Raw genomic sequence first — 14583 nt, 5'->3', positions numbered from 1 at the left:
GTAATTAATATTTTGCAGGGAATTATCTCTGGAAAAGCGAATTTTATATTTGCATGCAAAAACTTATAGCTTAAAAAGTTCCCGAGATTTTGTGGTATTATATATAGTAAAAGTTATTAAATAGGGCTCCTGACCATTGGAACCATATTTCCCTGATTGCTGCTACCCTACATATTTTGGGGATCAGAAATCCGAATCCGTCGAAAAGAAGTATGTCTATTCAGAGAAAGTGCGTTTTTGTGTCTGATATTGAAACTTTATAGTCTGCACTATTAACATATTTGAGATTATCCTTTTGAACCATTAAAATTGAGTCCTAAAACGTGAAGAATCATTAGATCAAACATTATGGAGAATCATTAGATCAAAAGTTATTCAAGAAGATCCGTTTTTTATTTTGCGCACTGTATATTGCAAACGTGATGCGTTTTATTGTCAACGTTTTATGCATGATCTTTTGCTTACTTAAAAAACTCAGATTTTAAAATTTTAATTTGTATTTCAATTTTTTCCTCTTTTCAGTTTTGTGTGTGTTATTCTGTTTAAATTAGAAAGTCAACTAAGATTCAATTGACGAAAAAATTTGCATAAAGTTTGTTTTCAAAATTTAAAAAACCAAGATGTATCATCAAAAACAGAACTGTCAACTTTTACATTCTTTTTAACGGGAAGTTATCTGTGTTCGAGTTGCAAAATCTTCTGTTTTAAAATTTCTATGCTATTTTAATAAACATCAAAATTATTTGCCTTCTACGATCCTCAGATAATTTATATTTACTTCATTATTAATGAAACTAATAATTATTTGTTTAATAATTATTATTTTAATAAATAATAAATTACTGTTAAAGAAGCTTGTCAAAGAAATTATCTAGCACATTATTTTTGAACATAATACAAGATATTAAGGTTGGTTTTAAGACATTATCTCTAGGATAACGTAAAATTCAGATGTTAAGACAAAATTTTAATATTAATTTCAAATTAAAAATTTTGCTTTATTACTCGCATAGCACAATGAATCAAAATTACCTGTTATTAAGGTTAGTTTTTTTATGGTAACATAAAGAGAAACTGCATAAGAACTCAATCGTAATTATGTCAAAATATAATCAGAAAAACTCAATCATCATGATCTTATTGAGTTCTTCAGATCATAATTGGACATAATAGCGATTTCGGGAAATTTCCTTTATTCAAGTATAAACAAGAGTCTCATGACGCCAAGATTCATTAATGAATTGCTTTGTGTTAAATTTAGTTTATAGCACCGTTTTTTATTGGCTTACTAAGAATGCGCAATAGAGTTGCCTCCTGCTCGCTTTGCTGCTCGACCCAGATGATTCCTGCTCAGTTTTCTTTGCTCTCATTGCAAAACAGAAGTTTTTAACGGAAAGCAAAATTTGCTACTACTCGTAGCAGTGTTGGATTACCTATTAGGCCAGACTAAGCCATGGCCTGGGGCCCCCAATGATTAGGGGCCCCCTTAAAATGGATTTTTTGAAAATAAATTTTAAAAAAATTAAGAAAAACAATGATTTAAAAAAAAATCTACTTGAAATACACCGAGGAGCCATTACATTATATGACCACCCTCCATCTATAACAATGGGCTCGCCCAGGTTTTCATGGTTTCTCGCCCAGGAACAATGTTTTCATGGAGCACATTAGGACCCATAATCCTCATAGAACAATCCCTGACGTCTGTAAGCTACTTAAACATAGTTGCAGACCAGGTTCACCCATTCATGGCAACAGTTTTTCCTGCGGGGGATGGTGTTTACCAACAGGATAATGCACTATGTCATACCGGTCGAATCGTCATGGATTGGTGCAAGGAACATTCCAGTGACTTTCAAGTCATGTCTTGGTCCCCGAATTCACCTGACCTTAATCCAATAGAGCATTTGTGGTCCTACTTGGAAAACCAAATTCGTGCTGCCACGCTACCCCCTCGCAATGTGAGGGAATTGCAGGACCAGTTGGTGAGCGCTTGGTACCAGATACCTCAGACTACCTATCAGCACTTTGTGGAATCAATGCCACGGCGGGTGCTAGCAGTTTTGAGGGCTGAAGGTGGTCCTACATGTTATTAGCAGGGTGGTCATAATGTAATGGCTCTTCGGTGTATATATTATTAAAATACAATAATTTTTTTACTTAATCTTATATTTATTACCTATATTAGTTATTTATAAGTATTATTATATAAATAAAAAATATGCGAAATTATATAAGAAAAAAAATTTAATCTAAGGGCCCAAAAATTTGAATGGCCTAGGGCCCAGCGTACGCTTAATCCGGCACTGACTCGTAGTGCAGGGAAGTAGAAAAAATTTAACTGAACATTTTGGAAAAATTTATTTAGCTCTATTTGAACTGCTTTTGGCTGTCGAAATTTTTTCCAAAGTTTAATATGCACAGGCAAAGGTAAACTTAATTACAGATTTTAAGACAGCTAATAAACGGTGATAAGAAAATCTGACAGAAAGATTCGTTGGAAAATCTCCCAAGCTGCAACTGTGACAAAATATGATCTGAAAAGCTGAGTCTACTAATGCAGTTTTTAAATATATTACTATAAAAATAAAAGTAATAAAAATTAGATGCTTTTACGAGTAATTTTAATTCGTGCAAAGCAAGTCATAAAACTGAGTAGTTAAAAGTTTACATTTCATTTACAGAACTAAATGAAAACTATGTGAAATGAATAACAGAATTTTGCCTCGGTACTTAAATTTGATCTAAAAAAAATTATCTGAAAAAATATGATCTGAAAATTTGATTTGATTTAATTTGACAAAAATAAAACTAATAAAAATTAAACGATTTTGCTAATAATTTTAACTCGTTGTGCTATGCGAGTAATAAAACTGATCATTTAAAAATTTTAATTTTAAATATGGAATTAAGCAAAATCTATCTAAAATGAATAACAGAATTTTGTTTCAGTACTTAAATTTGATATGTTATCTTTGAAAATAAATGCCTTAAAAGTAATCTAAATATCATATTATGTTCAAAAATAATGTCGGAAGTCTTGAAATTTTTCATTATTATTCATTTAACAACATCGTTAATAGTAATTTATTACTAAATAAAATATTAATCATTAAAATAATAATAATTATAAAACAAATAATGTATAGTAATTTATGCAATAATTGTAAATAATTATAATTAATGTAACAAATTATTTTTTAAATAAATTATAATTTAAATAATTTAATTTATAATTTATTATTATTTTATATAAATATAAGAATATCACATTCATTTTTCATAATAATAATAATTACTATTAGACAAAGTAATAGAACTGTTTATTTGAAAATTTTATGTTTAAATATATAAAAAAACTAAATCTACCTAAAAATAACAACAGAATTTCGTCTTGGTACTTAAATTTGATATAACCTTGAAAAAAAATGTCTTAAAAGTAATCTAAATATCATCTATTATGTTTTAAAAAATGTTGAAAGTCTCAAATTTTTAATTATTATTCATTTAGTAACATCGCTAACAGTTATTTATTATTAATTAAAATAATAATATAAAACAAATAATGTATAGTTATTTATGCAACAATTAATTATACATAATTTTAATAATTTAATTTAACAAATTATTTTTAAATAGTAAATTATAATTCAAATAATTTCATTCATAATTTATTATTATTTTATATAAATATGACAATATTCCACTCACTTCTTATAATAATAATAATTAGTATTAGAGAAATAATGTATAGTAATTTATGCAATAATTAATTATAAAGAATTATAATTAATTTACTTTAACAAATTATTTATTTTAAATACAAAATATATAATTTACGATCTATAAAATACTATTAATTGATAAATAAATAACGACTCACAGTAATTAATAATAAGTAAATAATCATTTATGTTATTTAAAATAATTTCATTTATAATTTTCCTTTTTTATATAAATACGAAAATATTGCACTTACTTTTTCATTATAATCCAGTGCTTTTATTTAAACAATGTATTTCCTTGTTCATACATAATTTATTCTGCGTCAAAAATTCTAAATTCCTCACGCCTCTTTAAGAACCAAAACCTATTAAGAACCTCAAGACGAAATTTGTACTCTCCCTCCCAAATAAAAAGGAACGCCGAAATGAAATTTAGCGCTGTGTTCTAGACCGCATAATCCCGTTTCACGCGCTACCGAAACACAATGGAAAAAAATGGCGACCCACTTTAAAAGAGTGAAGATATCTCATTAACAAAACTATTCCAGGATGTTATGATTTTCGATGCAATAAGATCATCTTGAGAGTGCGAAAATTGAATTTTTCAATCGATTAATTGAACTTCTTTTTGCGTAATTTATATTGAAAATGAGGTAAAACCGTTTAATGGATCCATTAATTTGAATCAGTATCAAAGCGTGGGAAGTACTTGGAATAGAAGATTTTAATCGTTAAGTTGGAATGAATAGTTTCAACGTTTAGTTCCGCTAGAAATGATCTTGTTAATTTTATGGCATGGACCATGTTTTTGAAAAACATCGTTAAGAAATTTCGAGTTTAAAAGAAAGGTATATAAAATTGGAAGTATCTAAAACAAATAGTTAAAAGGCTTTCGTTATAAAAGGAGTATTTTTTTAAATTGAAAAAACAAATACTTCATCCGTCCCAAATTAGTTACTAAATTTAGGACAAAATTTTTGTCCCAAATTAGTAGTTACATTTAAAGTAGGTGGAATCATAAATAACTCCCAAAGCAATTTAGTAGTTCAACATCAGTAAAACTAATGAATAATTATTAGTTAGAAACTAATATTAATGTGACTACTGGTAGAAGAGTTCTTTGGTTTAAAAGCGTGGTTAAATTGGGCACGGTTTAAAAGCGTGAGAATTGCTGATTTTTTAAACTAATTTGGCACTGATTTAAAGAAAGTATGAAGGGAATGTTTGGTAAATGCTGCTGATTGATAACATAACGCGTTGAAATCTCTGAAAAATGTTCAAACAAAATCCCAAAATCATCAGTATCAATAATAAGTACAAAATTATTCAAATGCAGCAAATAATTTGATACAGGGGGAGTAGTAATTTTAAAAAATTACCGAAATCAACCATTTTTTTAAACAAATCATTACACTGCTAAAAATTTGCACAGATATAAATATTAACGTCATAAAATCACTTTAAATAAGATCTTATTAACTAATAATAATATAGTAAGAATGCATTTTAATAAAAGAAATAAATAAAAATATATTTTTCACACCAACGTTTGTTCACAACATTGATTTTTTGTAAATTGTGCAATAAAAAACATAAATTCTAAAAAAAAATTAAAACTGGTTCTATGACTGATTTTCGGACAGTTGAAAGTCCTTCAGAAACCGTCTTCGCAAATAATAATTTTTAAAATTCAAAAAATACGAAATTGCATACTAATAAAAGATTTTTCCTGTTTATTTAGGGCATGTTTATTCTTTTTTTATTCAAAATATAATCGATTTACCAATTATTAAGTTCCGGACAGATAAATTTTTACAAACAAAAATTGAATCACTTTCCCTGTATTAATTTTATCGTAACACGGAACTGATAGAGTATTACAAGTAAAGTGTAACACCGGAAATTCAGGAAAAATGAAATGAGTGGAAAAAAAATGTCGAAAGTACCACTGTAACAATGGAATATAGGACTTCGGAAGATTTTCGTTTATTCAGTTTTTACCTCTTAATAACCGGGAGAAATCACTCTGTGTTCCGGAACCAGCACCGGATATAACGACGTCCCAATTAAATGAATTCACTAATTTGTTCAGAAAGAGTTAATTGTCAATTTCCTGTGGTCGGGAAAAGTAGGATGCATTCTGACAATAGCTTTATTCAGTTCGACTTTGTGAAGGATGTACAAGACTAAGCTAGAAAATGCTTTCGCTTTTCAACTTAAAGCAATTCTAATAGGGTAAATACACCGAAGATTTATTACTATTATTAGTGAATATAACCTTTTCTCTCGTTTTCTTGATGGCACAGGAAAACTACTCAATAATTACCAAGGGGTAAGTAACAAAAATATATTTAAATCGTTAACATGAGAAATACGGTACAATGGTAGACAATGCTACTACTACATTATAATGTGGCGGTTCTTGCTTTTTACAAAATCTGTTTTTGCAGTTACGGTTACAATCTAATGATAAACTCCGCCATCTATCGGTGGTTCAATAACATGTATTTCTACAAACTCCCCACCATGGACGGGGACGTCCATAATATCTAGTAAGATTAAAGGAAAAATGACAGACAGAAAAAAAAAACATTAAAGTTCAACATGAATCAAATTTTTAAGCATTATTTAAAATTTCAAAAGGATATAACAGTTGAACGGGACGTCTGATCCGACTTCCATTAGTCCTTACGAGACAGCTCCGGACTTTGCCATCCCGTCCAGGGTAGACTTCTTCGATTACTCCAAGGCTCCAAAGTAATTTATTCTTTTGGGTTCCTTCGATCAAGACAACGTCCTGGACTTGAAGGTTCCGTTGATTTTCTGAAGTTGTCAACCGATGCGCAGTTTTTAAGAGAAGAACATACTGTTCTTTCCATTTGGTCCAAAAATTTTGTAAAAGTCTCATCTGGAACAGTTTTCTTTTAATTAAGGAAGAACGATTTGAGTGTTCAAAAAGAGTTCCGGTGTAATATAACGGAAGCTCAATTTTCTTCTGAGGCAATAAAAAATGAGCAGGAGTCAAAGGTTCGGGTTCATTTAAGTCAGAATAAACGAAGCTTAAAGGGCGTTGGTTTAACACTGATTCTATATCTGTTAAGATTGTTGTTAATTCCTCAAAAGTAAGAAGAGATTTAGATAGGGTCTTGCGTAAGCATTCCTTCACTGATTTCACTAATCTCTCATAGAAACCTCCCCACCATGCAGCTCGTTCCATGATAAATTTCCACTTGATCCTTTTATTTGTTATAAAATTTTGAATCTTTGGATCTTGAATCAAGTTAAAAATAAGTTGAAGTTCTTTATTTGCGCTTTTAAAGGTTTTTGCATTATCGCTATACATGGTTTGGACAATTCCTCGTCTGGAAATAAACCTACGCAAGGCTAATATAAATTTTTCTGTACTTAGATTTGAAACTAATTCTAAGTGTAACGCTCTTGTTACTGCGCAAGTAAACAAACATATATAGGCTTTTTCAGGAGTATTCGATGTTTTAGCATATATCGGACCTGCAAAGTCCACCCCGCAAACTGAGAATGGTGGAGATTCTGAAACTCGATCTTTAGGTAGGGGACTGGTTGTTTGTTTAGCAGGTAGAGCTGAATATTTGCGACATATTATGCAATTCTTTATTATTTTCTTTATAAGCTGCCGACCTCTAGCGATCCAAAATCGATTTCTAATTTTAGAAAGGGTGGCAGAAACACCACCATGAAATATTCCTTCGTGTTCATTTCTAATCAACAGTTCCGTAAATTTACATTTATTTGGAAGTAAGATAGGGTGTTTTTGTTCAAGATCAAATTCCGAATTTTCCAATCTGCCTCCTATTCTTAAAACCTTTTTATTATCCAAAAAGGGGGCAAAACTTCTAATGGAAGAATTCTTGTCAATTTCTTTTCCACTTTCTAAGGCCAAAATTTCTGAATGGTACGCTTTTCTTTGCTCAAATTTGATCCAAAACTCTTCTGCTTCTTCAATTTCTGATGATGTGAGTAGTCCCTTAGTGGTAGATTGTTTTCTTATCCTTGAAATAAAACGTCGAATCCATGCTGTTATCCTCAAAAATTTTAAAAAGCAACTATAATTCTCCGGATTAATTCTTAGATCATTGGAAGATGTAGTAAAGCAGAAACTTGGAATTTCCTCGTTCTTCTTTCTGAATTCCAGGAGATTTTCTTTCGGGGATGTTTCAAAAGTCTGAGGCCAACTGTCAACACGTTTTTTGAGGAAAGGGGGTCCTTCCCACCAAAGAGTGTTGTTAATCAATTCGGATGCTTTCAGTCCTCTCGAAACTAAGTCTGCCGGGTTTTCCTTGCCGGGGCAGTGGAACCAATGTTCAGGATCTGTTAATTGTTGAATCTCAACAACGCGGTTTTTTACGAAGGGTTTAAATCTGTTGGGTAAACCTCTAATCCAGAAGTAAGTGATGGATGAATCAGTCCAAAATTTTTGTGTAAGTTTAAACTTTAAGTTTTTTACCAAATTATTGCTTAATCGAGCAGCTAAAAGGGCAGCCATCAATTCAAGTCTGGGTAATGACAGACTTTTGAGGGGAGATACTCTACTTTTGGATGCAACAAATGATGTATATATCTTATCTGAATTTGTAACAATTCTCAAATACGCGACACAGCCGTATGCTTTCAAACTAGCATCAGAAAATATGTGAAGCTGTATATCCTGTATACTATCTCCAAGAGTATCCCTTAAATAGTAACGTGGTATTTCAATGTCTTTTAATTTTTTAACACCATTGCACCAATCCTGAAAATCACGAGCAATTTCTTGAGGGAGTTCTTCATCCCAATCAATTCCAGCGCACCAAACTGCTTGAATTAAACACTTTATGGTTACTACAAAGGGGCTCAAATATCCTATTGGGTCGAATATATGACCAGCAGCTTTCAGCAAAAATCTTTTTGTGTGTCTCCCTTCAGATAAAAATTTGATAAGATGTTTAGTATCAAAATAAAAAATGTCTGTGTCACTATTCCACCCTATCCCAAGTACTTTATGCTCAGAAGGTATTAAATCTGAATTTTCTATGGTGTGATCAATTTGAATGTTATTAGTTTCCCACAAGTCTATAAGAGGTTTCGAATTTGAATTCCATTTTCTAAGTTGCATACCCGCATCTTCAAAAATTTTAATAGCTTCCTGACTGAAACTAAAAGCTTTATCTACATTATCCTCGCATCCTATCACATCGTCCACATACAATGATTCTCTTATAATTTTTATAGTTTGAGGATATGTTTTTTCATAATTCTTCAAATGAAATTTTATAGTTGCCGCAAGAAGGAAGGGACTAGAAGTAAGTCCAAATAAAACACGAGTAAATCGATAAATTTTAATCTTACCTTCATCAAAGGGAGGTTCCATCCAGATAAATCTGGTCGCATCTCGATCTTCCTCCACAATTTCGATATTAAGGAAAGCTTGCTTCAAATCTGCAACAAAAGCTATCTCTTTGTTCCTAAAGTTTATTAGAATATCAAAAATATTATTAGTTAATTTGGGACCAGTGTATAAACAATCATTTAGCGAACAGGATTCAGCTGAGTGAGACGATGCATCATAAACAATGCGGAGTTTTGTAGTTTGTCGCTCTTCTTTAATAACCGCCCTGTGGGGAAGATAAAATATAGTTTTATCATTTGAATATTGTGTGTCAGGAATTTCTTCAATAATACCCTCTGCAAGATATGATTCTATGGTTTGTCTATATTCATTAAGTAACCAAGGGTTCTTTTCGAATTTGTGTACAAGATGATGGAGTCTCTTAAGGGCAACATCATAATTTGATTTTAAGTTGTCAATCAATTCTAATTTCCAGGGCAATTTAATTTTATAACGTTTATCAAATGTAATGGAAGACTCAAACTCTTGAACTATTGTTTCTTCCTCGTTATCAGTAATAGGCGAATCAGGTAAGATCCCAATGGACTCAAGATCAAAAAATTGTCTAATTAAAGTCTCATCACCTCGGTTAACAACTACGTTCATAGCGATTAGACTGTTTATTTTATTTATGTGTCCATAAATACACCAACCGAAGATTGTTTCTACCGCTACCAATTTATTTTCAAGTCTATGGATTCGGCCAGTCACTATATCAAAATAAAAATCCGATCCGATTAAAATCATAACATCTTTAGTTTCGTTTTGAAAATTATCCGCAAGTTGAACTGTTTTTAAAAATTCGTAATCCTTAACAATGTTTTTGTTTGGAGAAGGCAGCTGAGTTGCACAAATAGTGTCAGTTTCTACGGCTTCTATATCTATTTTATAATTAGGATATTCCCTATTTCTTAATCGGATGCTAACTACATTAAACAATTTAGTTTGGGGTTGCTCTGATCCAAAAGAATTAATCGACAATTTTTCTTTTCTAATTACTGGTAAATTTAATCTTTTTACCAATTTATTTGTTATGAAAGTCCGTTGACTTCCATTATCAAGAAAAATTGTAACATTTTCTTGTTTGTTTTTATTTTCCGCAATGATTGAGCAAGTTTGTAATAAAATGGGATTCGAATTTTGTTTATGTTTTAATTTATTCTCGCAAGAAGAAATGGCCGAAACAATTTCTAAATTTTCCTTAGAATCTTCTCTATTGTTTAAAGTTTTTGTTTGTTTATTTTCCTCTAACTTAAAGCAAATCGCTTTTGAGTGTCTCCGATTACAGAAAACACATTTCTTCTTACTGTAACAATCAATTAACCGATGATTTGGTTTTAAGCAAAGAAAGCAGAGTCTCTGCTTAATCAAAATATTTTTTCTTTCTTCAACTGTGAGAGTATCACATTTCTCAGATTCATGGTCACCCCTACAAAATACACATTTATTAATTCTCGCTGCGGTCGCGCATAATTCATGAGCGGATGTTATTTCTTTTTGTGGGTGCGGCCTTGATCTAAATTTATCTTCTTTTTGATTATTCGAACATTTTATATTTGTAATGGCGGTGGTTTTTTCGCGACTTTTTATTTCTTCACTTAAAAATTTTAGAAGGGCTTTTAAATCCCAATTATCCCCCTTCTCTTTCCTACTAAAGTCTAAAGTTATTTCCGATGGGAGTACCTTTAAAATTATCGGCGTTAATAAATTTCCGTAAGATGCCGAATCAATTCCTAGCGATTCTAAATTTCTAATTTCGATTTCTACTCGATCGAATAATTTTCGCAATCCAAAAGTATCAGAGTTATGTTTTATTGGTGTTATATTTAATAATTGGCCTAAATGAGCATTTATAAGCAAGTTTTTCTGTCCAAACCGATCTTTCAACAAATTAAGGGCTGCTTTATAATTATCATCCGTTAAAGAAAATCCCGTAATTGCTTTTGAAGCTGCTCCTCCAACAAAACTTTTTAGATAAATTAGTTTTTCAATATTTGAAAGATACGGATTTTTATCAATTGAATTTTCGAACTGGCCGATAAATTCCAACCATGAATTTGGATCTCCGAAATATTTGTTTACAGTTAATTTTGGTAGTTTTATCGTGCATTTGTTTACTTCTGTTTGATTTACAGTCTGAGAGCTAGTTACACCATTTAAATTAGAACTAGTTGAGGGAGTGGCACTAATTTGTTGAATCTTCTGTTTAATTTTACATTTATAGTTAATCAAATCTTCCACATACGTTTCAGAGGATTCAACTTCCTTTTCGATATCTTTAACATCTAGTTCCTTTATTATCTCTTCATTTATTAATTTTATGTTCAATATTTTCTCACTTAATTGCTCTAAAGATGTTTCTAATTCATATATTGTCAAATTATCAAAGTTTTTATCTAAGTTAGTGAGAAATTTAGTAGTAGAACTTTTCAAAGCTCTTCTTTTCATTTTGAGTTTTTCTATATCCATGATATATTCAAATATAATATATCTCAATCAAAATAAACTTACCCCTTTTTTCTGGCTTTCTTTTATCCACTAAAATTCGATTCTATTCTTATCTTCAGTGCATTGCCTTTCTCGGCATCGATGCACCAGTTTCGCTTTTCAACTTAAAGCAATTCTAATAGGGTAAATACACCGAAGATTTATTACTATTATTAGTGAATATAACCTTTTCTCTCGTTTTCTTGATGGCACAGGAAAACTACTCAATAATTACCAAGGGGTAAGTAACAAAAATATATTTAAATCGTTAACATGAGAAATACGGTACAATGGTAGACAATGCTACTACTACATTATAATGTGGCGGTTCTTGCTTTTTACAAAATCTGTTTTTGCAGTTACGGTTACAATCTAATGATAAACTCCGCCATCTATCGGTGGTTCAATAACATGTATTTCTACAAATGCCTTAATTTCAGAGAAATTTAACAATTTTTATTTATAAATACTTAAGAAAAGTAATTAATGAAGCCAAAAATATAATTAGAATGAAAATTTTTAAAGTAACAAAATTTAAAATTCGCCAATAAAGAACTTTAAGTTATTTTTCTGAAACTGAGCTGGAAACTACAATAAAATAATCTCAGTATTTAAAAAATATTTTCAGTTTTTTATAACTATTATAAATATTATTATAATAATTTGTAATCAAGTAATATAAATTTAAATACCTTCTATTTCATGATTTTTTAACATTAATTTAAATACTCAATTCGATGTATAGGCTATTTTTTTAAAAAAATTATAAATCATTGATTGGAGCTATCAAATTGAATTAAATAAATTATACCATGCAGTTTAAAACATCTTTGAAAATATAAGTTAAAAATAGTTGTTAGAAAAAGAACGTTTTACGTAGATCAAATTTTACAGTTGAAAAGAATTATAAATTTAAAAATCATTGAAATATTTGATAATAAATTTAGTTAACAGAAATTACATTTATAGAACTAGGATTTTTTCTGGATTAAATTACTTTATTGCGTACTTACAACTGCAAAGATACAAAATAAGATTAAAAAATCTGCTCACTCTATACAATTTTATTCATTGCTTCTATATAATAATTATTAAATTCCTAATTAAACTAATTTATGCAATTCTTTGTTAAGGGAAGATATAAATATATAACTATAATCTTTAATAATAGTGTTTTATATATTTTTAAAGATTTAGAATGTATATTTAGTAAGACTATCTAACAAAATTGCTTTACCGAATTACTTAAAGAATGCCACTTTTTTACAATTTTAATTGATAATAATTATGAAAAATTATTTTTATTTAGTTCAGAGGTTATTAAAATCCTATTTTAAAATAATTCTAGCCTTTAATATTATTTTATTGTAAAATTTTATTATATTTGTTTACTTATTTACATAGAAATTAATAATATGCATTTAATTATTGAGAAAACCACAGTTTTATTTTCTGCTATAATTACAAGATGAATTACTTAGTGATAATAATGTTGTGTAAAAATATTGTGTGAAGGTATTTTTAACGTAAGTTGACTGACGATCTAGTTTTTACAACAAAAAAAAATCTTTCAATTCTAAATTTGAATAAAAACCTTTTTGAATCTGTTTCTTTAATAGTTAATATTTTTTGGCAGTCAAACAGTAATAACTGGCTTACATTACACATAATTTAGTTCGTTTAAAATTGTTCATTGTTCCACATTTCATTTAACAATAGGACGGCAGATTTCTTAAAAAGAAACCATCAAGTAAAATATGTCATTCTTTTGTAGATGCTTCTTGTAATTTACTCATCCGTTGCTACGTTACAAGATGAACATTAGTCATCAGAATAAACAAAGGCATCGTTAGTAGAAATACTGAAAGTAATTTTTCTGCATTTAAGGAACAATTAAGAACAAAGAAATCTTTAAGTCTACTCATTGTTTTTGCTATTTCAATGTTAAGAAAAAAATTGAGAAATTCTCAAAACCTTTGATTCGAAAGAATTTCAAAATGCAAAACAATAAATCTGCTTTTGTCGTCGAAATCAAAATCGTGCAAAAAATTTATATTTGAAATTTTTGATTTGTTGAAACTAATATTAGAAAGTCAAATCTCCTTAAACGTTACTGCTATTTAAATATTTATTTCATGCAAAATTGCAAAGGTTCAAAAAATCAATATTACAAATGCTGGTTTCTAAATAAAAATATCTTTAAAAAGGTTGTCAGAAAAGTTCAAATTGTTTCAACTAGTTTTAAAAGTTTTTTTTTATTTTTGATTTTAAGCATATTGTTTAGAACCCCTAACGAACAGGAAAAGAGGTAGACACAAGCTGAGATGGCTGGATTTAGTTGAGACTGATTTCCTTACTCTAAAGGAGAAAAACTGGCGAACAAGTGTCAAAAGTAGAGAGAAATGGATTCGAATTCAAAGGAAGGCACTGGCTCACCCTGGGCTGTCTAGCCAGATATGATGATGATGTTTAGAATAGAAAAAAAGTAAGATTTAAAATACGTAATCATTTCGTATTACACGTACGTATTCGTAATTATTTCGTATACACGTAATTATTTCGTATTCACGTAATCATTTCGTATTATTTATACATTCCTGACCGTTGCAATACATAACAGTTACCAATAACGCCCCCCTCCCCTACAAAAAAATAATAAAATTTAAAAGTAGTGAAAAAAGTGATTTTTATGATACTTTAACAAATCCCTCCTTCACTTTATCTGGTATCGTGTTTTTTGTCATAAACGAACAATAAATATTAAATCGTTAAAAAGTCTTTGCACGAATATTTTAAATTATATCTGAAAACATGTCTGACACCTTTGTAAAAACATACAACATACTATAAGTTTGAAAGATTAGTTGAACACAAATAACTCCTAAAAATATCTCATTTATACTTTTCAGGAACATCCTTTTAGAAAAGTATGAATACATCCTTTAAAGGAAAGTGCATAATATTCTT

The 14583-nt window shown here is 29.6% G+C and overlaps 2 protein-coding genes across 3 annotated transcripts in view; both read right to left on the bottom strand.

Moving 5' to 3' along the window:
* LOC107446482 (uncharacterized) overlaps positions 1–14583 on the bottom strand; it is a 101216-nt gene that overhangs the window by 56117 nt on the left and 30516 nt on the right. The window lies entirely within an intron of this gene.
* LOC147815817 (uncharacterized) lies at positions 2909–11598 on the bottom strand. Its single transcript, XM_087156596.1, has 4 exons — positions 11248–11598; positions 9090–9969; positions 6418–8927; positions 2909–2923 (listed from the first exon to the last, which is right to left on the bottom strand). Exons 1-4 carry the CDS (start codon positions 11596–11598, stop codon positions 2909–2911), a joined length of 3756 nt encoding a protein of 1251 aa, XP_087012722.1.

This window comes from Parasteatoda tepidariorum, chromosome 2 (assembly GCF_982258835.1).
Source record: "Parasteatoda tepidariorum strain Cologne lab strain chromosome 2, Ptep-v5.0, whole genome shotgun sequence".
NCBI classification, from domain to species: domain Eukaryota; kingdom Metazoa; phylum Arthropoda; class Arachnida; order Araneae; family Theridiidae; genus Parasteatoda; species Parasteatoda tepidariorum.
Note: the sequence above shows the minus strand (reverse complement) of the source record. Positions and strands in the feature narration are given on the sequence as shown.

Excerpts from the sequence above, each read along its gene's own strand:
- LOC147815817 (XM_087156596.1), bottom strand. The coding sequence starts at position 11,598 with ATGGATATAGAAAAACTCAAAATGAAAAGAAGAGCTTTGAAAAGTTCT. Across the intron at positions 9,970-11,247 it reads AGACTGTAAATCAAACAGAA|CTGCCTTCTCCAAACAAAAA; the intron begins GTAAACAAATGC and ends TGTGCAACTCAG. Across the intron at positions 8,928-9,089 it reads GGAACCTCCCTTTGATGAAG|GATGCGAGGATAATGTAGAT; the intron begins GTAAGATTAAAA and ends ACGATGTGATAG.